Genomic DNA, 26,097 nt, shown 5'->3' on the forward strand with positions numbered 1-26,097 from the left:
ATTTACCAGCAAATGCCATGCATTTGTACAAGAGCAGTTGAATGTTAGGTAAAATGGTAATAAAAATTGTAAAAGGGACTAAGGTTCCTAGAGCAGTGTGGATTTAACACATGGATGTGTGTGGGAAACAGGGACTCTGCTGCTTCTGGGAGGATGAGACTGGATGTATTTGAAAGGCATCGTCTGGCTGCGGAACCCAACGACTAACTGCTGGTCCCTACTGTACAAAGAGAATGGGCTGGTAGGGATTCAGAGGGTGTTGGTTGTGAAAAGAGCACAATTTAATCAGTTAGATCTAATCAAAGCTAAGAATGTTTTTAGTAGCAGAAGCTGCACCCTGAAAGCTGAGATTGCAGCTGTGTAGACCTGCAGGTATTTCAAATACACAGTCTGGGCAGAGTTTGATCTGGGAGTCTGGAGCAGGAGGTATATTCTAGCGCTGGTTGATCATCTCTCCCTTTTTGCTCATCCCACAACATGCCAGGCGGGCGCAGCTGTACGAGCCATGGTAGAGGCAGACTGTGTGGTCTGTCGCTGGTGGCAGCCCTGGTGGGCAGTGGTGGCAAAGGGAGCTGCTGGGGATGGCAGCTGCCGAAAGTCAGGCTGGCTGCCTCAGCTGTTGCTGAAATAGGAGGGGTGCGAGCCATGCCTTAGCTGCTGGGAAGAGCCACCTCCCTTCCCCACCGAACCGGCTGCTCCACACTCCCTGTGACTCCTCTCAGCAGCAGTTTTCCAGGGCTCCATGGATCATGGAGCTGGATCATGGCCGCTTTGCTGCCCCTGGTAATTTGCCACCCTTGGTAATGGGCTATTTTGTTATGCCTGGTGCTGGCCCTGAGCTGATGGCCTCTGTCTCTGGAATGATTTCTTCCACATGCTCCCTTCCACTGCCACGAGGCAATGGTTTGCGTGGGACTTAGCTGGCTTCCTGCACTCAGCCCTCCCTGTGATACAAGGGGTGCAGTAGGATGAGACTCGTGGCTCTCCTTGCTGTTGGATGTAGTGCTTCATTAACATCCTAATTCCCCTTTAAATGGGGAAGTGCATTGTCTGACTGAAAAGTGTTAAGTACTCTAGTAAGTAAGTATATACTTAATGAATGCTTAATGATTTTGAAATTAAAAATGCTCAATTTGCCAGTGTTATACAATGTTGTTGCCTAGTCTGGAAGGGTGATGAAGATTGTTTAATTAATGCTTGAGAGAGGCTGAAATCTTCAGCTGTGCAACTCAGGGATGTCTCAAAGCAGGAAATAACAGGTATGAATACAACTTGACTCTATGGTTGCTCTGTATAGGGGCAGACAGTCACAGAAGATGAATTGCCCTTGTCTGATTGCATGACCTATCCCTCCCACCACCGGGAGAAGATAACCGTATTGATGTGCCTGAGTGGCCACACAACACATGCAAGGATTGTGTCCCACCAGAAGGCAGGCAGGTGCTTTCAGCACAGAGGCCAATGAACCCCTACACTGAGTTATCTAGCGTTTTGTTAGTTTTGCCATCACCTTAAATCCATCCATGACTGGATGCCCCTTTAAATTATGTATATCTCAACGGAAAGTTTTGGGGCTGAATGCAGAAATTACTGTCTTGGCTGTAGGGTTTTATGCTGTAGAAAGGCAGAAGGTCATATAATCCTTGCTTCCTTTTTATGTGTTGAAGTTGTTTCAAGTATAAGCCCTATTACTGACTCATCTGGAAGGTTTTGCACGCTGAATGTAGGGATGCACCGTTCATGTATATTTGATGAACCAGATGGAGCTCTTTTAAGACAATATTTTGATTTCAAGCCCTCATAGTTAACATGGCTCCTTTAATATTTCTTCTTTAAATACTATCTGAATGTACATGCAAACGCCAATTTTGCTGCATCTTACCAGTTTCTTTCTAAAATCTTGTACAAACTGAAAACAAACCTCTGCCTCCCACTGCCATCAGTCCCTCATTACATCCCTGGTCATATATTAGGCATTAATTTTTTTTCCCCTCTTCCTCTATTTTAAGTGGAGTGGAATGTCATCTCTAAACTATTTCACTCTGCTTCATAATGAGGCGAAAACAGCTCTGTAGGGATGGGGCACAGTCCAAAATCCAGCAGCAGGCCTTACTCATCAGCTGCTGTTCTTGCTCACGTGGGTGCCAATCCCTTAAGGAGTGCCACACACGGGTGGGTCCTGCTGAAGGCTCTGGGGCTCCACACAGGCTCAGGCCTGTGTTTGCATCGGGAGATATTTTTGTCTGAGTCAGGGGAATAGTAACATGCACAGACTCAGCCCTAGGCTCTGTCAGATTTAGCTCTCAGCAGATGTAGCTATGAATTTATTTAGCCTCATTGTAAGCTAATGCACAAACTTTAAGCTGGTGTAAGTGAGGCACTCTCATGTGTCTTGTTGAGCCACCCCTGTTACAGGCAGACTGACCTCCAGCAGAAGGATGCACAGGCAGCTGGGCATGGTAACACCTTAACCTAAAGCCTTCAGGGCCCTGAGCTGCCTGACTATACATATATTTATGTTTTCATTGTTACTGGCGGGGATAACCCTCTTTGGAACTGTTAACAATCCTCACCCTTTCTTTTAGGTGGTGGCAAGAGACAGTTAAGCACATGTCCCTGTCCAAAGCAAAGGTCCATGACATTTCACAAAGGAATTTGAATTATTTAGGTGCAAGGCTAAGGTATTATTTGATTAAGGCACAGGAGTGGAGAAACCAGGAGGACCATGAGAACAGACCAACCAGAAAGTGAGACACAGACCAAAGAGGTTCACAGGAGAAGCCAGAGAAAAGTAGACAATACATTTGGGGCTGGCTGAAAGAATATCAAATTGTTTGAACCCACATGTTTCCAGAAAACAAACATTTTGCACTTATTTTGTAAATGAGATTGAATTCTATCACCAGTCCTAACAGAATCAAACTACAACCACTCTGATTTTGAGATAGTCTTTCAGGTGCGAAAGGTAATAGAACGGTTTTATTGCTGTGATTTAGTGATGGTACCTTATTTATAGCAAGCAAAACCAAGAGAGAATTCTGCAGTTCATTACACGCTTGTGACAATAAAACCTTTATGTCTTGCACATATGTTACAGGGAACCTGTTTTAGAAGCACTTCAGAGACTAAAATTAAATACATTGGATTTGTTTAATATAGCTTCCAAAGCTATGTGCTTTAGAGACCATGAGACCAAGCTAAGGGGGCTTGGAGAGAGAAGCCAGTACATTTTAAACAGCTAAAAATTACTCAAATGGCCTCGCTAGATATAAAAATGTTTCCAGACTTAAGTTTGGCATTGTGGGACCTTCTATGGGTAGAGGTAAGCATACATGTGTAAACATAGACACAAAATGAGTGTGTCCTATAAAAGGTTACTCACATATAGCAGAAACGGATACATGCCTTCACACAATTCCCTCTGCATGAAACACAGAGTATTTATAGCAGCTACTCTGTGTTAATTAACTCATATATATGTCGATACATACTTAACGAATAACACTAAATAACTGCATATTTTTCTGCTGCCAGGATGATTTATCTTTTTGACTGCTTACTGATTCTTTACGAGTCAAAAATAATTATTAAAAATATGTGCTTTCTTGTACACCAGTAACAATTTTGATCTCTGTACATGGATGTCCTTGTTCAATCCATGCATCTCAGAGTGGTCCAGCCCTATCCCATTGCATTCCATGCTTCATCCCCTGGGTCTCCTGCAGTAGACATAGCTATGAGTTATAGCTAAGATGTTAAAGAATTCCTCCTCTGGAGCTATTCTACATATGTGTATATGTACACATATATATGCATATATAAACAAACACATGCTCTCTAGTTGTGTAGAGAAAGTCAACCTAATTTTTAAAGCATGCAGAAGAGCAGAAGTGGAAATCTACAAGCCCTTCTGGTTTTCATTATAAGCTCTTAAAACTAATTAAACAAAAACCTGACCTTATTTTTATTCCTTTTCTTAAATTAGTGCACATGCAATGGTGAAAGTACATCCCTGCCTGAAGGTTTTGAGAGAATCTCGAGAAGTAAAAGGTATAAAACTCATCCTTTTCCTCTGACATCTCTGACATATGTCTATATATTAACAAGAATTTCTGCCTGTAGAGGAAGCCCCCTTTGCTTTTTCCTGCTAATTATGAAATGTCGTTGCCCGTGGCGCCATCCCATTCCTTTTTTTCTGCTTAGAAGATATAGTGAAATTGTTGCTAAGTAGCTGTGGTCTAAAACTCATGAGGTTTTCCAGGCTTATCCCTGGAAGGGAAGTGAATAATTAAAAACTAAATCACTGCATCTCCTAGACTGGGGGCAGTACGTGACGATCAACTCAGGGCTAGGTGCAAATCACAGGACATAGCCTCAAAGCACGAGATACCAATGTACTATGCAAGCATACAATAATACTTAAAAGAGGAGGTTAGCAGGTATCTTGGTTGAAGCTTTTCAAGACAGACTCGTCAGTAAGCAGACAGGCCCAGTGTCCCTGGGGCAGACAACACCTGTGCTACTCTTGGGGAAAACTATAACGATTTCCACTTCTATTTCTAGATTTGTTGGTTGTTTATGAGACACTTGTTATGGAAGAAATGAACATGGGTGGTTATTTGAACTGCAGAGAGGTAAGAACTCAAAGGGGGTTTTATTTGAAGGTTCCATACAGAAGCAGGGAAAGAAGAGGGCTGATTTTGTTGATCAAGGAATAGTAGAGCTCTCAGTTTTTCTTCTCTCAGTGGTTATTGGGTGGAGGGTCCAAAGAGTGCCTGTTTGGTGAATCTGCTTGCAAATTTGTAGCTTCAAGGGAGCCAGAAGTCAGTAAGACATCAGAATCCTGTTAGACTGGTTTCTACTGGTTTGAAATGCCAGGCAAGTTTGGAGTGCTGCTGTGCCAGGCTAGCCTTGTCAGCTGCATCAAGCTAATTTCAAACCTGACATAAGCTGATACTATTCTTATAGCCTGTTATACTGATTGCACGTGTCTTTAGTAACTCAGGAAAAATACTTGATAGACAACTCTGGAAACTGCAGCAAACAGCATCAGTCATGCAAAATTCTCCTCCAGAAGGGCTCTTTTTAGCCCCAGGGGAGGACCCTGGACCCAGGGAAGGAAGGGAAGATTTGCAGGACGACTGCTCCCAATGCAGAGCAGACTCTTCTGTCCTAGGACTGAGGCACTAGCTCACAGTTTAGGCAATCACAACCAGAATCTCCCCCCATTTGCCTCCATTTTGCCAGCTACAGCACTAGACAACGTTGCACTGTAGAAAACCAGGCATACATGCAGTGCTGTCTGGCTGCATGTGCATCCACAGGAAGTCTCAATTATTTGTCAAACAAGTGACATGGTCTCCTAAACCATAGCTCTGTAGCCCACTTTACCCAAGTGCTTCGAAAGACTGGCAAAACTTTCCCTTTCAGACCTTCCAGCAGCAGTTGTTACCCTCCTCTTCATCCCCAGTTTTTAAGCACAGAAAGAAGGCTGGGATGAGGGTAGTGAATCTCGTGGCTGTGGCACTGAATCGGGTCCTGTGAGTGCAGATTTCATTTCTCAGCTCTGCTGCAGTTCCCTGGGCAATCTTGACCATGACAGGGATTTCCCTGGGTCTTGGTTCCCTATTTCTAGACTGGGAGTGGTATACTACAGTTTATGAATACTCCTGTATTTCTCCCATAGTCTTTTTTTCTTCTGAGTTACTTGAGCAGGAACTCAGAGCATGACATGTCATAGCCTGACAGGCTCAAAAGAGCTCTGGACAATACTGTAATTAAAGGAAAAAAATGAACCAGTTTGGGAATTCTCTCTTTTTTGGTTATTTTTCATTGCATGTTTCCTACATTTCTGTCCCTGGGTAAAAAGCAGGCATTTTGTTTACATTTCTAGTTCCTCAGTGTCCCTGTTGCTCATCCTAACTTTTATTTGAGCTGGTTGCAATTTCTTCTAAGAAGGGGTCATTGTTTCAGAAATTTCTCCCTTTTGGAACAGCAAAGCCCAAGTTTTGCGGATTGAGTAACCTGCTAGACCTATTTATTCATAAACATCTGTTTCAAAGATGATTTTGGCTAGGAAAGGGAAGGCAGGGAGGAGACGAGGTTTCTAGATTGTCTTAGGTTTTACTGAGTCTCATCAATTTTTCTTATTTTAGATCTAATGGGGCTGCTTCCATGGGGTGCTGCTTGGAAACGTGAAATACTGCCTCCAGGCACTGTTGTGGTAAAAATTATTATATAATTGCCTATAGAACAAGCTACTTCCAAAAGAAGAATTTGAGTGAAAACCCCAGGCATTGACCACATATTCAGTGACAGATAATGGTATTTATATAGTTAAAGCATTTTCCATTGTCTTGCAAATGTCCCCTCCAAATTATGGCAGTGTGGGACAATGGGGGTTTTGTCTCTGGGTGCTTCTTTTCTAGCAATTACTGTGGCATTTCACACATACTCCTATATTTACAGTTGGTCTTAGAGTGGATTGGATTTATCAGTCCCAATTGGAGTCTGGAGAAAATCAGACCTAAATAAAATTTCTCTCCATCTCTTAAAATGAATGTCAGCCAATTAGTCCTTTTGGCAAGTTCAACGAAATGTTTTAAAATCTTTTTGTTATTTTAGTGCAATTTCCTACTTTCAACTAGATCTGGAAGCGGCAGCTTCACTGTAACGGTTGAATCTGTTAATAGTTTAATATCTCAAGAACTAGCTTGTTCTTATGAGATTTGAGTCCCTGGTTACTTTGTACATTTAAAAATATACCTAATTGCTGGGATGGAGTTCACAGCTATACTGAATACACAGCGATTGGTCTCCTGAGAGTGAAAGGAAAGATCGGCTAAGGGGAAGGATCAGCCTGGCATTAGGAGGAAAACAGGCTGTTTTTCATATTTCCTGTCTTTATTTTATTTATATATTTTTTTAAAGCAAGATCACACATAAACATTTGCCAGGAAAAATCACAACGTGTCCTGCCCCTGGAAAAAGACACACAGTTTGGTTGGTTGTTTGGTTGGTTTTGGGGATATTTGCTGTTTAGTTGGTCACATTAATGCCTGTTCTGTGCAAGCTGGGTCTCCTCTCTGACCAGGCTTCCTCCCTGTGGTGGTTTTTATGCCTGTCAAGTTGTGCCAATGGAGTCTCTCCTCCCTGTCAGCCAGTATTTCAACAGTGTCATGGCTGTGATCTGTCTGGGTTGCACAGAACTCCTTCAGTGTGACTTTGTTTGAAGAGCAAAGTCGGTTCTTTCTTGGGCACTGGATTTGTGCCTTTGTTTGTGGCCTGAGGTTTCTTCCTCACATCTTCCAGCATCCCCCCCCCCCAATAGAATTTTACTCACCTGGCAGTCTGGGGCTGAACCAGTCTCTCATTTGCCATTGGATGAGGTATGTCCAACAAGTCTGGTCTAAACTCCCCCAAGTTGTTAGAGATTTGCAATTCAGTTGTGAATCCAGAAGTAGGTATGTCCTACAGAAGATCCCTGTCTTTCAGTCCTTGTACCTTCTGTCAGTTCTGCTTATGAGTGAAGTTTCCCTCAGACTTTGTTTGCTCAGTTTCCAGAGTCACAGCAAACATAGTTTAAAGGAACAGCTTTCCCTTTACCCAGATAAGTTAGTACAAATATGCCCTGAACGTCCTTTGCACTGCTTCTGCCAAAGGCTTAATGACAGGGCATTGTTAAACCTCCCGTATAAATCTTTAACAACTGGGTGAAACTTTGGTCCAAATCTGCAAACTCAAATAAGTGGAAACAGTAAATAGTATTTGCTTACACTTTTAAGGCCCACTGGCTGAGAAACTGCTCTCACTTTACATTATTTACAGCCATTTGAGATGAAAAGACCTAAATGTTTATGACTATTTTTAGATTGCCTTTTTTTTTTTAATTTCATGTGTGTTCACATACCTGGGCACTGGGGTGGATATAGCAGAGCCAGCCTGGTTTTATTTTAAGGCCTTTTGGATCTGTTTATCCAAATGCCTGATAATTTTCTCCCTTGAAATACTGTGATTTCTTATTCAGGTTGTGCTTACATTTGTTGTTCTCTCCACTGGGCTTGCTTGCTATTATTTGACTGTCCCTTTTCTGCGGGCAGCTTAGGGCCCAGTGCTTCAAAGGAAGACAAATAAGCCTGTAATTCCTGTAGATACCTATGCAGTGCTATACTTGGGAGAGAAGTTTTCCCTTATCCTTGGATAACTCCCTTGGTATTTTTAAGCCTGCAGTTTGAATGACTCTTACAAAAAGTATCATATTGCCTGCTGAATTCAATGCTAGTCTTTCCTTTGTTTTTTTCTTTTTTCTTTCTGAAGTTCACTGAACTTGCCAAGTTCCTTGTTCATCTCAAAATATTTTAATGGGTCACAATGTTATCCTATTCCTTTCAAAATGCAGCTGTGCACCCAGCCTACTCCATGGAAGGCCAAATGTTCATCACGTAAAGCTTTGGTTAAACTGAGGTCAGTCATCATAGCTTCATGGTCACCAATGTCAGTGTCCCTTTACATCAGCTGAGGGCCTGGCCTTGGCATAGAGGGCTGTCAGCAATTAATCCTGTAATGATTAATCAAGGTCACCATCAGACCTGTGCACTCCAGTCTGTGAGCTAGCAGGACACAGAAATGAGGGGTGTATTGGAATTTGGGCTCCTCTCTGTCGCAAGAGTCTCTTCAGGGTGAATCTAGCTAGCCTTGTGCTTCAGACTTGCTAATCTGAGCGTCCCAGCACTGGCAGAGTACGTGAAGCAAGGGACTCCGGTTTTATTGCATTTTCCAGTCATTAAATTGCTCCAGTGAGTCCTTCCCAGTGTTGCTATTTTGAGGGCTAAGTAAATCCTGCTTTTACAATCCCCTTTTTGTATGTAAATCTCACCACCTCTCTTCCTTTGCTTCCCATAGATTGTGCCATTCATTTTGTTACAAAAATAAAGTTTGGTTGTTTTTTTTTTCTGTTCCAAATGGGCAAAGTAAATGGAAAAATGGTGTAATGTGTATCATAAGCAGGCTGTTTATTGGACGTTGTCTCTGACAGAGTAAGGAAATTTCCCTGTGACAAACCCACAACTCACCGTGGAGTGTCAGAAGGTCCGCTATGGAGTGATGTTGTTTTCCTTTGGGTTGAGGAAGCATTTTTTGGGTTTTGCCCAATTCTTTGCACGAGGAGAGGAAATAAGTTTAAAAAGGCTATTATTTACTGGGAAAGAAACACTGGCAGCACTATTCTTTGCTTACTCCTCCTGCTGGAAATCAAAAGTAACTTAACTGGAGTCAATAGTGTGAAATCATATGAACCCAAAGACTACCTGCTCTTCATATGCATTGCTCTTACAGCTGATAAGGATAGTGGGGTGCTGCTTTCAAATGGGCTCATTTCCTTAACTAGAATTGGAATTAAAAGAAAATGGTGGATGTTTCCTTGTCCAGTGAACCCTGTTTCCCAAAGAGCTCTGCCATTAGCATTTGCGTGTTGTGTTCATTATTATTCTCCTGACAGAGTAGACTTTTGGTCAGACCCCAGTCTATAGGATTTATATTCTGCACAAATTATACCATATTCCCTAGTGTCTGGAGAGAAGCCCATAGTGTTTTAACTGAAAATTTGCAAAACTGTGTAATTGCTCTCTTGCACGGCCTGACTCCGTAGAAGAGCTGTTGATTTTAACTATAGCTGCCTGACGACAGCTGCTACACTGTATAGCATAGCAAAAATACTGAATTACCTGAGCCAGGCTTGCCTTTCTAATAGTGTAAGGAATCAGTGGATTCAGGTTTGAACATTTTGCAAGGGAAATATACATTGATAATTTTTAATGGACTAGATATCGCTCATTAAATATAACCTCTCTTGTTTTCCTACTGATTTCTTTTCACATATGCTCACGAGCATTAGCTTCAGAATTCTTTTTATTAGCCTTCATTTGCAGCTATTGCTATATCTTTCCTAAGAGGTGGCACCCGAAATTGAACATGGTCCTCCAAATGCAAATGCTCCATTGTTCAGTATTCTGTCGTTATATTATCTTCTGCATTATTTTTATATCCTCTTATTAATGCACCCACACACCCCATTTGCATTTTTTAACCTTTTTAAAAACGTTTTCATTACAACAATCAGCTATAAGGGCAATGAAGTAAGTGTGGAACAATAGAATTGAAGAGCTTGATTCTCCTCAGACCTATACCCATTTTAAACTTCACTGGTGACACTGATTTTGATTTACACTAAAAGGAAAGAGGGAGGATCAAACCTAGCACGTCTACACTGAGACATCCATTTTTTGATAGTTAGCAAGGAATGATTTCATAAAACAGTTGCAGTGCACAACATGTTGTTTGGAAAAAGTACTTTTTTTTTTAATCATGAAGGAGGTTTTTTTGCAGATAGAGGACTGCGGTATGGTAAGGGGAGGTGGGAGGTAGCCAGAGGCACGGCCGCTCTGCCACATGTGTGCTGCCAACGTAGAGCAGGGAACCATTGCCACCACAGCAAGCCATGTTTGGGACTTCCCACTCTAAGAGATGGAGAACCAGTTTTAAGGTGCAGCTGGGCAAGGTGATTTCTATTAAACAAACGGGCATTTATGTATTGTCTGGCTGCAGAAGTGAAGTGTGTGACTCAGAACACCACCTGAGTAACGCTGCTGTTAGCCAGGGAGCAGAAAAAAGGTGAAGAAACTCATAAAGCAATCATTCATGTCTGGCCTTCTGGCAGACTGCACCTTAGCAGCATCTTTAGTGTCTCTCCTCCTTCCTTAATTGCTTCTGGTTTACTTGACTCTGGATTTTCTCCAGGAGTCACTGTTAAAAGTTATTATCTAGTGGATATCAATGCCATTGTCTCTGGAGGGACTTTTCCTTGCATTGACTATTGTTTGTTTCCAGGTAAAGCAGCGAGATACAAATACCCTCAGGCTTCTCTTGCACGTCTCAGTTAAGGCAATACTTCACTTGCCCAGTTAGGCAAGGTTCGTAAACATGGGGTGTGGTTTTACGATGTAAAACTAAAGCTAATTTGATGTAATGGCTAGCTGCCAGTCAGAGAGTGAGTCTGCTCCTCCTGTCAACAGCTTCATGTTTCTACTCCCTCTCCTGCTGCAGATCCTCCTGGTTGTTTGACTCTTGCTGACGCAGTCCAGGAGAATGACCTAGCAGAAAACTGTTCACTTTTTTTTTTTTTTTTTAATGGAGTAGTTTTCTGCCAGATTGACATCCTCTGATGCCAAGGTAAGATGAGCATCAGTGTTGGCACAAGAAGGGATACAGAGTTGCTCAAGAGAGAGGAAAGATAGTAACACAGAAGCATTACATTAATTTGGTTGATTGGTTGTAAATCCACACCTTTGCAACTCCCTATTTGGCTTGCACAGATCAACCACAACGCCATCAAATGAGGAGACTTTTCTTCCTCCTTTTTCATTATTAGCAAGATCTGTTTGCGGGATCATTATACGCATGTTTTCAGATCACTTCAGAGACAAGAAGCATTAATAGCAGCAATGGAAACACAGTAGAGAAGAGGGGGGAAGCAAAAGAAACAGCAAGGAATGGGATAGGAAAGTTCATCTCTGACAGCAGCAGCATATTAGATCACTGGCACAAGGTAATTGTGAAATCATTTGCTTGGGTACTCCCAGGAGCTGCAGGTGCTGTCTCTAAGCCAGCCAGGGCACAGCTAGGAGAAGAGGTAATGCCATCCTCTTCTTCCTCAGCTGGGACCCTGGCTCATACTCTCCTCTCTGTTCCTCTGCCTGACTCTCCCCATTAGCTCATTGACTGCAGCTGCTGGGATAGTTTGGCATTGGTAACCCCTCCACAGAGGCTGCTGGGAGCTGTATCTGCATGCACCAGCATGTCATTCCTGTACCACTGCCTGGGGACTCTGCTGTTAACCCATTTCTTCATCCAGAAACAGCACGCTGATGGATTGGAGGTGTGTGGAGCTGGCAGAGGGATAGGTCAGATTATCACAGCACCATCACCTGCTGGTTATAACCATTTTCTGGGTTCTTTTGGCAAACTTTCCCAGAGCTCAGGACCACTCTGAGAGGAAGCACTGGGAGTCTGCATGCTGGGACCAGAGGAACTTTCCCCTCCTCAGCACAAGGGGACAAGAGGACCAAGAAATAGGATAGTGCGCTGAACTGTATAACCATTAGAAACAGCAGCTGTTTTGCAGTGCTGTCAATCCATGCAGGTAGAAATATGCTGTTTAATTACTATGATAATTTAAAAGTCTTTCCTAGTGCTTGTCCAGCTTACATGGAACCTCCCCTTATATGCAAAACAGGTTTGCTATTTAAATGTCAGCTTGTGTATACATGCCAGCTGCTAGCCTTTCTTGGGGATCCGAGACAGCTGACGTTGCTGCCAATATAAATAATTTTGCAGGTTGGAACCTAGTTGGTAAGTGTTGTGAGCCTCCCTTTTATCTAATCCAATAGGAGTGCTTTTTGGTTTGTTGTTTGGGTTTTCCCCCCCCCTTTGACGTGACTTCCAGGAGACACAGAGTGAAAGAGGTATTTCTTTTTTTTTTTTTTAAAAGAAAACAACAACCTTTTTTATAACAATGGATGTTGCTAGGAACTAAAAAGGTAAATACAACATTTTGTAGGCTCAAGTAGGAGTGCAGTTTGTCTATTCCTCCACCAAACATATGCTAAGAAAAATACTGCTGCTTCATGTAATTCCTCTCTAGTGCTAAGAAAACCTGCACTTTAAGGCAGAGGAGCTACTGCCAGGCCGAGCCACAGCACGTTAAAAGCAGAACTTGGTTGATTACTTAGGAAAGCATGTACTGGGGCAGCTGAAAATCCCCCTGTAAGTGTGGTATGAAGTTTTTACCACAAGAAAAACTTTCTGTTTCTAGTGTGGTTAAAAAGTTTAATCCAATTGGCTGCTGGATAAAAGTTATTCCAGTTTTGTGCTTTTTCAGTTTTGAATTCTGAATGGTTTAGTTTGTTTAAAGTTTATTGTTTGGCAGGTCTCTCTGATAACTCTCCTTTCTGACTTTACATTGAGGGTAATTTATTGGACTAAATAAATGTGTGCTGTCTGGCTTGTTAAGAAATCCTGTAGCCTAGATTTAGTGTAGGATCTGGTCTAGGTACATAAGAAGGCTGGAGATGAAGCAGTCTGATGCTGGGCTTTGGCAGAAATAGGCACAGTCACACTGTTTAGCTAGGAGGAAAGGCTTGCACACAGGAACACACTGTGCAGCAAGTATTCCAGAAGCAAACTGGGTCTCCTCTTTCTTAGCCCTATACAGCTGGAACGTGGCTACTCTTGACCCCCCTCTATGCAATATCCCAATGGAAATGTCTTCTTTAAGTGAAAGAAGAAATGTATTTCAGCATAGCACTTAGCTGACTTTTACAAGTTTGGAAAACACTGTAAGTCCAGGTCTGATCTTGAGTAGGGAACAACTGGACCTGGATTTTTGTGCTTGCCTTGAAAAGCAGAATTTTAGTTGGGTTTTGCACATGACTCTCTTGGGTTTTTTTGTTTGTGTTTTCCCCCAAAACCTCCCTGGATGAGTTTGTTTGGGATCTATCTGAATTCCTTCAAGAACAAGCTGCCTCCTGCACAGAGTGCAGAGCACTCTGACAGGGACCAAAGGATGGGGTTCAGCATATTATCTCATTTCTGCTTGTTTGTTTTTAAAGACATACTGTCATTTCAGCTTGAATCTGAACATGTTAAGGACAGGTTTTACAGAAGCCGAGGCCAGTGGAAATGTTATCCTTTTTAGTCACTTTTCTTGGAGAGGGTTAAAGCAAATAAACATGCAAGGGCTCATCCTGCTCTATAGACAAGTCCATGTGAGCTGCCTTGAAGGACAGAAGTGGAAGGAACAAGGACCCTCTCCTGGTGCCTATCAGCACCTATCCCTTACTGCAACTTGGAATCCCTCCAGGCATCAGATCTGTCATCAATTCATTTGTTGACAACTGTTATTTCTTTTGACTTTTCTGGTGTACTGGAAGCAGTCTCTGCTTTGGAAATGATTACAGCTGTATAACTTGCAAACTATGAGTAATGGTTTCCTCCGATTTAACTCTCCCTTTCCCTTGTGTGTTTTCACTGTGCCTCTGCCCAGTTCCATCTGGAGGTGAGGTACTGGATTTCAGTGCAGCAGCTTCCCTGGTGCCTTGGAGAAGAACTGCAGGTAAACATCAGTCTCCCTGAACAGGACACTTCTCAAATATAAGCCTCAGAAAAATGCGAAACTCCAATAAATGCCAAAATGCAGAAGGGAATACTGGCTTAATGGCTACATGATAAATTTCCCTTCTCCTCACTACCATCTCTGTCATCTGCGAAGAGGTTACCAGCTACCTCTTTTTCTCCTAGGAAAAAGTAACTGTATGAACTCCATTTCCCCTTTCTCACCCCTTTACCTCACAAAGCTACAGCTAACTTTTCTCTCCAGGGTGACTGAATTGATACAGATCTGAACAATTGTTGTTGGTTTGTGTACAGCTCTCCAGTCTCCTGCTTGTATTTCAGGCCTTTGTGTACCCAGAAGTTTGTCTTTTTCCAGTTATAGCTCTTGGTCTTTCAAAAGATATTGCCATGGTCTAACAAACTTGGTCTTGCCAATGTCCTTAGATCCTGGTGGCTGCATCACCGTTACCTTCTTCCTTGCTGGCCAGCCGGTGCTGTTTCAGTAGGGTTTAGGAACAAAGTAGCATCATGGATGCATGCATCCCTTGGCAGTTTAATCTCAGAGGGACTGGCATGTATGATATGAATTCATGCAGTGCTAGAGCTTTTGAACGCTCTTCATGTGGCTGTTCTGTTGATAATTTGCTGACCTGTCAATGATTTGCTAATTTTATTTCTCTTTTATTCAGGAGAGTGTAGATCGTGATTTTTGCCTTTGAAAATGGGTAGAGGTCAAGAGAAAAATCAATTTCAATTGGCTGGAGAAATGACTAAAGCAGCACTATTTTTTCTAAATATATATTAAGAACTTTAAGCTTATTTAAAGATTCTGCATTTTCAATTCTGTGTGAAACTAAAACTGTTGTGACTCAATCTCTGCTTGAGGCTCCGTGAGGGAGAAGGTAGAAGACGCTGAATACTGACTTTAAGTGTGTTTAAAAAAGGATGGAAGAGTTTCTCTGCAGATGGATACATAGTGCGTATGTGTGTATATATATGCATACAGACATAATACCCACACTGTGTGTAGGGAGTATATATACAAATGTGTGTATATGTGTATACACACACACTGCACATATCTCTGTTTAGTCTCTGAATAGAAGGAAGAGTCACTTGGTTCTAGTATTTTCCTTGATTATAGTTGCGGGTGCTGTGTCCAGGAACCTCAGGCTTGTTTCTATGGCAGCTATTCCCAGCCTTTCAACATCCCACCTTCCCTCAATCCCCATGTGACAATAAGAGGAAGAGCGTTGTGACACACACCCCGCACATCTCGCGGAGGGGCTAAGAGCATGCCTAGAGATGTGTGCAGATGACAGGCTCATATGGGAGGAACTCAGCTCCAGCACAGCCTCCCATGGTCTCTTGGCTTTGGATAGGGGGCTTTGTGGGGCAGCACAGATCTCTCTCTCTGTTTTCTTTCTTTCTTTCTTTTTTTTTTTTTTTTTTTTTTTAAATTGGCCTTCTTGCCCTGCCCTGAAGCAGGATTGCAATATCAGAATGGCATCATGAGCAGGAATGCTAGGGAACCTGTGCTGCACTAGACAGGCTGACTAATCTCCCTTTAAATAATCTCCCTTTAAATAGTCTGGAAGCACTGTAGTGAGCTTCTGTTTCAGGAGCCATGAGAACACAGCCACGACTGTGGTCTATATAAATAGCCAGATCCATGCTGGTAAGTAGTGAACAGCACAGTTATTTGTTCTAGGAAGGTTTTCCTATTTTCTTCAAGTCGTTGCATGGATAGCTGCAGTCAAATTCTGGTAACGTTTCTGTATAGTAGCAGTGCTGCTGCTGCCGTGTCTGACTGCTGTACCATCAGTGACAGTGAGGAGCAAGCAGCTGCCCTTTGGAGATAGGCTTCTATCTCCCGTGGCTGTGCATCTGAGCGGCAATGGGGCTGTGGATAGCCGGGGTCTGTACAGCTGGCTTTAGCTAAAACAGCGCTGTTCAGACCCTTTTGATGAGTGCTGTGAGTTCAAAAATCTCACTGATATTAAATAGCATCTAGAAAGTGAAAGCAGGGAATATTTGAGTACTCACTGCCTAGCTATGGATCTGGATAGAGCATAATGTGATGGTCGTGTCTGAGGAGGATGAACTTAGTTTATCTGTGCTGTCCTAACTCAGTAATCAGCACTGGTTTAAAAAAAAAAAAAAAAAAAAGGTTTAACCAAGTCTATGTTAGTTATGCTGGCTAATATAATCTTTTCTCTTGTAATACGGAAGAGTGGAAACTATTCTCCAGGTAGATACATGCACTCTGCAGCTGCATAAGCAATCTTCAGTTTGCCTCCCTCTGGTCCTGAATTATCAAGACAGACTTCAAAGACATAAGGATCTGATACATGGCCAATAGCCACTCCAGCGCTTTCCAAGATTTAGGTAAATAGGAGAATCCTCAACGAAGAGCGCAGCAAGTCTTGCCTCAGCCGAGGTAGGAGGCATTTGAATTTCTTACTCATAGTGTATTGTCATCTTCTCCCTGCCATCCTACCCACTCAATGCGTCAGAGATCTAAGGCTTGATTTTTATTTTTTTTTTCCTTTTTTCCCCTCCCCTCTCTACTGAGCAGAGGATATTCAGGCCTTCAGTTTCTGGTGTATCATGTTAGAAATCCTTTTTCTTTCTTTTTTTTTTTTCTCTCTTCTTTTCTCAGACATAATTCCCCTGAGCCAGTGGGTTTTTATCAGAGTAAATGAGTTCACAGGAGAGGCTGGGTGTAAGAGGACAGAGGGCTGAGTGGGTCCGAGGAGAGGAAGAGAGACTATGTGGGGGCATAGCACAGACTAGTTTCATAGAAGCAGCTTCCCTAAATGCCCCCTCATATTTGCATTCCTAATATTGCTTTTAAGTCACTGTACAGACCACAAGATTTTTGCCTGGCCCGAAGTCTCACCCAATGTGGTGGGACACCATTCAGACCGTTCTTTAATCTTACAAGGGGAGATATGTTCTCTTTCCTTCTCTTTTCATGCTCAGTGCTTACAATCCTGAAATAGGGGTGCAGCTGGGGTCAGGGATTGCCTCAGTGCGTTGTTTATACGGGATATTAAGCTCGTATTTGGCAAAGCAGAAGTTCTGTGCTGGGTTTTGGAAACACCATCAACAAAGACAGTAATGGCCTTCTGAGGGAAAATACTATAATGTTTGATTATCAACAGTCTTCTGAATTACAAAGCAAACCCACAAAAATCCCAGCCTGTGAATTTAATTAAAAAGAAAAAACAAACCACAGACAGCTTTTTCATTAACTGTATTTAGTGTACTTACCTTACGTCACTCCAGTAAGATCAACCAGGCTGTTCCTGGGGTAAGTCTGGTCTGTGTTGCCAGCTAGTATGCAACACATGGGTTCTCTTTGGAAAAGCACAAGAAAAAGACAAAGCTGCAAGTAGCAGAAATTATGTTTCAATGTGGGACAATTTCCACTGAGCAGGGAGGGCAAAAAGTGGTGGGCTCTGCCCCATCACATTTTGCAGGGCTAAGAGTGGATCAAAATGCAATGCATTTTTGTCTTCTTCCCTCTAGCACAATGGCTTCATTTCCTGTCTTGAAGCAAGAGACGTTATTCCAGAATGGTACTTGGAGCTATCGAATTCCAGCCCTGCTCTACCTGCCGCGTTTCAGCATCATCCTGGCATTTGCTGAGGAACGAGAGGACGTGGTGGATGAACATGCCAAGCTAATAGCGATGCGCAGAGGCATATATGACCCAACCATGCATCACGTTCAGGTACCAGTGTGGGGAGAAAATGGGTGAGACTGCCCGCCTGTACTACTCCCCTGTCCCCAAATGAGTTGAATGTGTTTGTCCTCTTGCTGTAGGGAGAGGGCAGCTTCTCCTTCTTCCCACTTACAGGAGATGAATCTGCTTGTAAGTAATGCATGTGTCATTATAACCGCTGGGATTCAACCCCATGACTAGGCAGCTGTTGGGGGGGACTAAAGCGGGGCAGGAGCAGATTATTTTCTGTGGATGGCTTTGACCTATCATCACAGAGCTGGGGAAGTAGAGAGAGATAGGACAAAAGCCCTGTTGCGACAGCAAAGATGTGGAGGAGATGCATAAATGGGGAGTGGCACAGGGACAGGGAGGAGTGAATTAGTAATCGGTGACTATTTTTTTAATTCATCTTCTTAGGACTAATTTCTGGTTTAAAAAACAATTGAGAACAGCTAGTCTCCCCACGCAAAAGAGTGTCGTCTGGTTTGTCTGTGCCAGTGAATTGGCTACCTTATTAATCCACCAGTTATTATTAACAGTTATCTCGCTGGGTGACTGGGGGTGGTGGATACTCTATTTATAATCATTTTTTGCATTTGCAAATGCATTAATGTCTTGGAGGAAAAAAAAAAAGTCATTATGTTTTTCTATTCCAATCCTTCATTGGTGACTAGTTGTCTTAGATTATAGACTCTGTAAGAGCTGGAGTCCTCCTAGCAGAAGCAGCCTCTCAAGTGCACCTGCAGTGTCATACCATTCAGGTAACATCCTGTGCAAGCCCCTGTAATTCAGGGCTCAGTTTGCCGTAAACTTAGTCATTTGTGCTCACATGCTAACGTTTCTTAACATGGAAATATTAAATATTCCAAAAAAATTAATACTAGTTGAATAGAAAAGATAAGCCATGACCAAAAAGGGTAATCAGCAAGTCAGGGTAGAAAAGTATAATCTTTTAAATAAATCTAAAAGTAGAATTAGTATAATCTTACTGGAAAATACTGCTTCTTTTACCAAACCAATAACTCTGTGTAGGAATAATTTTCTACTTGTATTGTTAGTGTTAGAATTGTGATTGTGTTATGTGCTATTCATTTAAAGCAAGGCAGGACTTGAAGGGTAGTTATACCTGCTCTGCGACCTATTTTCTGTGTCGGACAATTTGTGGTCCAAATTTCCACACCAGTGTGTGTAAAGCCATGCAGTCATCTCTGGCAAGGTGTCTCAGTGTAGGCTGGGATGCCCATTCACACATGGATCAAAATGGAGAAATAGGAGTCTGAATGAAAAGGAATTTGTCAGCACCCAGGATACTTGAAAAGGGCTCGGTTATCTAGCTGACTTCTGAAGAAGCACTGACACGGCATGGCATCTGTTCCAGTACACTTTTACCATCAGGCATGTCTATGTCTCATATACATATTTGTGAGAATTTCTGAAAATTCAGCTACTGTAGTTTTTTAGACTGTGTCATCAGACACCAGCTGCATTGAGATTCAGAGCTATCAGCTCCTCAGTGAGTAGGAATTAAAAAGTGAAGTGCACGTGGACTGGATCATGCAAATAATTTTCACGTACATTTGGTGATGCCAGTATGTTCTCTTCCCATTTCTTGCTCTGTCCACTAACTTGCTTCTCTTCTGTTCTTCTCATGTTCTTCTGTAACTTTTATCCAGGCATCCTTACACCCTAATGTGGATCTATTTGTAACAGTATGTTTCATTCTTGTCTCCCTTCGCATGGGCCCTGGCAGTGGAATAGCATGGAGACCATTGTCAGTGCGCAGCTGAAGGACCACCGATCTATGAACCCCTGTCCTGTTTACGATGAGGTCTCAGGGAAACTGATCCTGTTCTTCATAGCTGTCCCAGGGAAGATCTCTGAGCAGCATCAGCTCAGAACAAAGATCAACCTGGTACGTCTCTGCTACGTCACTAGCATGGACCAAGGACGTACCTGGAGCACTGCCCAGGATGTCACCGATGGTACCATTAGCACCGAGTACAAGAACTGGGCCACTTTTGCAGTGGGGCCAGGTCATGGATTACAGTTGCTCAACGAGGCCCGGAGCCTTGTGATCCCTGCCTATGCCTATCGTATCTTGGACCCTAAGCAACATCCCACCCCTCACGCCTTCTGTTTCATCAGCTCTGACCACGGGAAGACATGGGAGATGGGGAACTTCGTGGGGGAGGAGAGCGCGGTGGAGTGCCAGGTAGCAGAGGTGCACACCTGTGGCAGAAAGGTCCTCTACTGCAATGCAAGGAGCAGCAGAGGAGCCAGAATCCAGGCTGTCAGCTACAACCATGGGGTGGACTTTGAGGGAGGCCAGCGGGTTGAAATGCTGGTAGAACCTCCCTCTGGATGTCATGGAAGTGTTACTGCCTTCCCACCTCCCTCTGATGTCAGATGCCAAGATAGTTGGTTGCTCTACTCTCATCCTACAGACCCAAAGGGTCGAAGAGATTTAGGAGTTTACCTCAACAAAACCCCTTTAAATCCAGCACACTGGACAAAACCAAGCATCCTCTTCAAGGGCCTGTGTGCATATTCAGATCTGCAGTACATGGGGATTGGTCCAGATGGCTCACCCTTGTTCTCCTGCCTCTTTGAGTATGGTACTCACCAACAATGTGAAGAGATAATCTTTGTAATGTTCACTTTGAAGCAAGCCTTTCCATCAGAGTGCTGAGTCTTGAGCCTTTCCATCAGCATCCCTCTGAAAACCACTTTTGCTGATACTTCTTTTCACTGTCACTTCTCATCTTTCAGCAAAAGGGGTTTTTTTCACTCCTTCTGCACCCTCAGTTTGGCATTGGCTTGTGGCGTCTGTAGATTACAAAGTCTATTAAACATACTAAAACTGAACATGTGTTTGGTTTTGTTTTCTGTTGGCTGTTCTCACTTCTCACCTTTCCCTTCGACTGCCATCTTAAACATCACGTGCTCAAAACAAGCGTGACCTTTGTATAGGGCCTCTCACCTTGTGGTCTCTGATAAGCTCGATTAGGGACGTGCACGCTGACAGTGCAGGGACTGTGTGGGAATAGAGGGCAGCAATTCTATGCTGAGCTGTATTTAGCAAGCTGTGGAGAAAGTGCTGGAGAGGATGCTGGGCTTACTGCCCTATATCTGCAGTTATCTTCAGAAATCTGCTTTGGGTCTGGTTAGGTAGGCTCCTTGCAGTCAGCATAGTGCATGCTGGCAACTCTAGCTTTCAGGGCTTGCTGTCTTCTCATTTCAGCGAGGCCATGGGATGCCATGCTCTTGGGATATTCTCTGCACACTTCTGCAGTGGATTTGGGGTTGCCTTGTCAAGTTCTTCGCCCCGCACCGGGACTTCTGTCTAACTTCTTTCTTCTCATGCTGTATCTTCTTGCTTATTTGCCCTTTTGCTTACAATGCACTAAGAAGCTGCACTTTCTTATGTGTAAGAAAACCACAGCTTCGTGTGCTCCAGCTCTTCGCTCTCCCTGGGCAGTGACAGGAGGACCAATGCAGGACACCAGAATCCCCCCTGCCCCATGTTTGGGGACAGGGCAAGTGGCAAAAATGGCATTTTGCCTGTATTGAAACTGCAGGATCAGGACAGGTCTGCAGAGGGAGCTCCCAATTTATAGTCAGGAAGGGAAATACTTGCTGGTCTTTCTAACACAAGCAACTCCACACAGCAACTGCTCTTATTGCTGACAACCCAATGTCTTGCAAGCATGGCTGTTGTTATTACAGAGTATTATTGGCATATGAGGCAGTGTGTCAAACAAATAACGTACCCCACTTCCAGCAAATTGCAAGGCACAGGTGTCAGAGGAAGGGGACCTGACCAAGCCCAGAGCAGCTTGAGAGTGCTCAAGCTGGGAAGGCTTTCCAACATAGACAGATTTTCAGCAGGTTTCTGAAGGAAACAGGCCCAGTTTTGGTGAGAGAGAGAGACTATTCTGAGGCTGCGGTGTGATTTGAAAGCAGACATTATGCATTCAGTAGACAAGGGGAGTGACCAGAAATGAACATGTATCAAGGGATACATGTCAGAGCAGATGGAGCTGGGAAAGCTTTACCCCTGCCTCTGGACAAAATTCTGCTTTATGAACCAGTCTGTGCTTGTTTGCTACGTGCTATATTCTGTGTGCGTGCACGTGTGGAATGGCTCCAAGGAAAACATGTTTGTTTGCTCTGTTGGTGAAGAAAAATACCCGCTTTCCAGAGCGTTCTCAGAACACATCCCCTTTGGGGAACACTAGCAGGTCCTGTAGGATCCTTTGCACTGTTGCTGCTCAGGTCTGTGAGTCTCTGCTTGCTCAGTGTCCCCCCCCCTTGCCTTTTATTGCTGATGACTTTCAGGGGCAGTGGGAGAACGGGCCCTGATTTTTCTCACCCTTTAGGTTTGTTTCAGGGCACATGGAGGCTGCAAGTACCAAGGGAGTGAAGAGATCTCATGGCCTTCACAAATACACCTGTAATTTGCTGAGCCTTTCCCCAGCAACAGGTCAGTAGTAAGCTGGGCTGGAGTAGCACAGAGTGGCTCAGCCAACCAGTACGTTGTGGGTATTACTCATGTGCTCTTTAGATGTAGGCCAGAGTCTAAATACACCTTTGTGCCCAAGAGCCTGTTACTGATGCCTAATGAAGGAATGTTATATTTAGACTCTAGCAAAGCTAACTGCTGTCCTATAGACTTAACTTCCCTCGTCAGGCATACTATGAAATACTTTTGTTTCATGGCATGAAAATGCATAGTTGAGAACTTTTTGATCTGACCAAGCCTGGCAGTGCCCTTGCTGATGCGTTGCACAGGCTGGATATATGTGGGGATTTTGGGTGATCAATGTGCATTTTGAATGATGCCACAGACATTATTTATCCACTGGTCCTGGACAGGCTGGTGAGTTCACAGCTAGTTGGTACAATATGACCTGGACATCTGTTTGCTGCAGACCCAGTTTAGATGAAGCGTTTGTTGCAATATCTGAGAGACAGCTTGGAATAATATCCTAACGTGGGGAAAAATAATGTTTGCTTTGTCCACAGACTGCCAGGACTGCAATTTTTGATTATCCAACATCAAAAACGTGTCCCAGTTCTTTGCCTGTGGCCTCATTCTCTCAAGTAAATTTAAATGAAATACTACTGCTGCAGTTATCTAAAAGCTTCTGTTTAGTCTGGGTTAGATTTATCTTGCAGATCAACCCATTAATCTTTTGTTTTACAAGGTTTGGGTGCTTTGTCCCAACCATGGGATGACAGTGTAGACTATTCGAAGTGTACCCTCTTCCTTCTGAAAACCTTAGGCCTGTGTTGGCTGATCACTGTGCTCCCCCTCTGGATAACTTCTTTAAACTTTTCTTCCTCAGATCTACTCACCAGCCTTCTCTGCCACAGGCACAAATGGAAAGAAAATGAGTGGTATAAGTATCTGCTGCAGAACAGCCTCTTGTCTTTGTGTGGGACAGAAGTTGCTGCTGTCCATTGGGAATCAGGTAGTTCAGGCTACGCAGGCACTTGTGAGCTGACCGCGCGGGGATCAGTCTTTCTCCAGCGCTGCAGAATTCACATGCCAGCGCCATGAGAAGTAAAACAGACACCATTTCCTCTTCAGGCAGTGTCGTGAATGAGCCATTAGGGATCAGAGAGCTGTTTATGTTAGGGGATTGGGATTCACCTTTTGAGCAGCTGAAGCTGTACTGTGCTTTCTTTTAGAACCAAGAAAAGCTCACAGAAACCAGCCTTATTGCCGCAATTGTCACATGTGTTTGATTCCCATTCCCTTGTTTATGTCTCCAAGTCAAGGAGTTGTGTGTGGCTGGACAGGGGATCCACATATTTGTAGGAAATAGCAGCAGCTTGCTAAAAACTTAAATTGGTGGTGGGACAGACAGGAGTTAAGTGTTAAATATACAGCTGATCAGTCTCAGAGGTCTAACCAGGGCTTGTACTTCTCTGTTACCTTGTGTTTACTTGCAGTAGATCAGGAGAAACTCTCCAAACACAGTTTCATTCCAGCAAAACTCATGTTGTGCAGCAGCTCTGTCATCTCTGTGTCAACATATGGGTCCATTGCATGGAGACCATGGTGAGGTCAAGCGGTGGTTTGACATTCAGAGCTGTTCTGATTCCTGCTGCAACTGTGTTCCCGAGAAGCTGCTGTAAGTATCAGAAATCCCAAGGAGCTGGTACAGGTGAGGCCAGCAGCACACTATGGCCAGGCAGGATGTCAAAGGAGCTGCACAGTCCCTTTGCCATATGCAGACACTCTTCTCAGTGGAGACAATAGGGTTTGTAGCCACTCTGGCTTACACGATCTTACAGCTACTGTCCATGCAGAGCCACTTCATGGCATTCAGCATCTGACTCCGTTTAGGCACCTGAATCCATGGGACCCTGACTCCTAAAGCCCTATGCGGATCTGGGTGAAGCTGAAGAGCAGGTCCAGCTGAGCTAATTTTGATCGATAGAGAGTGCTTGCTCAGCATGGACAGGAAGCCCTGCACATTGCAGTTCTGCCCATTTAGCAGGGTCCTATGCTGGCCACACAATTTTGGATTGCTGGCGCCCACAGTTTAATCTCAGTGGCAGAGATTAAGCTGGACACTGCAGAGCGGATGTCTGGATGACTGAAAGTACCAGGAAGGCTGGCAGGGATGAATGCTGGGCTGTACTGGTTCACTGTCCCTCTCCATAACCACAAATTCTAGTCTCGCCCAATTCAGTCATAGGCTGCTCTCTCCTGCCTTGCTGCCCATGCTGCCTATGGGGGCAGCACTCTGTACGTGATCCAGGTACTGTGGTTCCAGCGCTTCTCGTGGGTCCAGGAGGTGAGGGTTGCGTAGTGCTGGCAGTGTCTGTGCCATTCCTGGGGACCTTCCCTCTCTACTCTGAGTCCCAGACAGAGTCCCAGCTCAGCTCCTGCTTTTAGGTACAGCTCAAACGTCAATATGCAGAAGTGCTGCCTTCAAAGGCAGGGTGGTTGGAGGTACAGGATGGGCAACCAAATTTGCCATGCAGGCAGTGCCCCTGCATGCGATGCCCTTGTTTGCTGCAAATGTGCCCCTCGTTGCTCTGCCTTGGAGATGCAGCACTGAGCATGCTACCTAGCACAGACAAGAGGCAGATGTACAGACAAAGAAAAGGGAAGTGAAAACTCCAGTTCTGCCCTCTCTGACACAGGTTGCCAGACATGGCTTTGCTCCGTCACACCTTCGGGGATTTAGAGTAGGAAAGATCTTTGAATCCATCTCACAGTAGCTGGCAGGGAGCTTCGGTCACAAATCCCCAGAGCAAATCAGCCGCTACGTCTGCTTCTGTGCACGGAAACATGAGCAGGGCTATTTTTTTTTTTTTTTTTTCCAGTTCTTCAAAGTTCCCTCCTCACACCTAGATAGATGTGAGGCAGGAATGGGGCAGTCAATGCTAAATATCCATTAGTACAGTGTGTTTCGGATCAGTCTGGGATTTATTTATTCCCCATGGACACCTGTAGCGGGTAGGACAGACAGACAGGAAAAAGATGGAAACTCAAAGGGTCTGGCAAGAAATTGTAAATGAGATGGCAGGCCACCGAAGCCTAGGGGACTGAATTATTGGGGGACCAGAAGGGATCCCCAGCTGGGACTTCTTGATACAGAGTATTAGGAGATGAAGGGGGAGGGAAAGGCAGGGAACATGGGCTCGCTAGTCGCTTCAGCTGCAGCATGAGGAGGGAGAGTGGGGGCTGCAGGAACATGTCACGCTCACTCTCTGAGCTGTTTGAGTTGAGGAAGTTGTCCGCGGCTGAGTTTCCTTTCCCTCTCTGTATTATTGAAACAGGAAGCTGGTGAGCTGAAGCTGCCTGATTGTTACACACAGACACACAGGCAGCTCTGGCAGCTCCTGTATTGGCATTCGGGTTTCCTCCAGCTCCAGCGATGGATCAGTGCTGGTACCACGGCAACATCACTCGCTCCAGAGCCGAAGACCTGCTCTCCAAAGTAGGCAAGGATGGCAGTTTCCTTGTGCGGGCCAGTGAATCAATTGCTTCAGCATATGCGCTCTGCGTGCTGTAAGTACAGCTTTCAACCTCGTGCTTCATGCTGACACTTTTGTCCCTGTTCATGCAGGGTGTTACCCCCTGCACTCTCTCCAGCACAAAGGCAAACAGCCACGGTACCTGCTGGGAAGGTGCAGCCCACACCAGAGCGTGGCTGGTCTCACCTGACTGGGCCACAGCG

General features: G+C 44.1%; 3 protein-coding genes across 7 annotated transcripts in view; 2 read left to right on the top strand and 1 right to left on the bottom strand.

The window, feature by feature from the left end:
- The window catches only part of NGEF (neuronal guanine nucleotide exchange factor), a 52,550-nt gene extending 45,027 nt beyond the window's left edge, over positions 1-7,523 (bottom strand). The window contains exon 1 of the mRNA XM_075760802.1: positions 7,343-7,523. The gene's annotated coding sequence lies outside the window, so the exon portion shown is untranslated. The remainder of the gene's footprint in view (positions 1-7,342) is intronic.
- Positions 1-23,298, top strand: part of NEU2 (neuraminidase 2) — a 35,774-nt gene extending 12,476 nt beyond the window's left edge. Inside the window, exons 2-5 of one of the 2 annotated variants that reach the window (XM_075760814.1) lie at positions 17,701-17,905; positions 19,647-20,511; positions 22,276-22,379; positions 23,245-23,298. In XM_075760814.1, the coding sequence (XP_075616929.1) occupies positions 17,701-17,905; positions 19,647-20,511; positions 22,276-22,319 (1,114 nt within the window). In that variant the 3' untranslated portion in view covers positions 22,320-22,379; positions 23,245-23,298. Of the gene's footprint in view, positions 1-17,700; positions 17,906-19,646; positions 20,755-22,275; positions 22,380-23,244 lie in introns of those variants that run through there. The other variant, XM_010306296.2, reaches the window with a different exon arrangement.
- A 579-nt stretch (positions 23,299-23,877) lies between these two features.
- INPP5D (inositol polyphosphate-5-phosphatase D) overlaps positions 23,878-26,097 on the top strand; it is a 56,831-nt gene continuing 54,611 nt past the window's right edge. For all 4 annotated transcript variants that reach the window (XM_075760821.1, XM_075760822.1, XM_075760819.1 and 1 more), the window contains exons 1-2: positions 23,878-24,036; positions 25,697-25,928. In XM_075760821.1, the coding sequence (XP_075616936.1) occupies positions 25,795-25,928 (134 nt within the window). In that variant the 5' untranslated portion in view covers positions 23,878-24,036; positions 25,697-25,794. The remainder of the gene's footprint in view (positions 24,037-25,696; positions 25,929-26,097) is intronic.

Source organism: Balearica regulorum, chromosome 9 (assembly GCF_011004875.1).
Source record: "Balearica regulorum gibbericeps isolate bBalReg1 chromosome 9, bBalReg1.pri, whole genome shotgun sequence".
NCBI classification, from domain to species: domain Eukaryota; kingdom Metazoa; phylum Chordata; class Aves; order Gruiformes; family Gruidae; genus Balearica; species Balearica regulorum.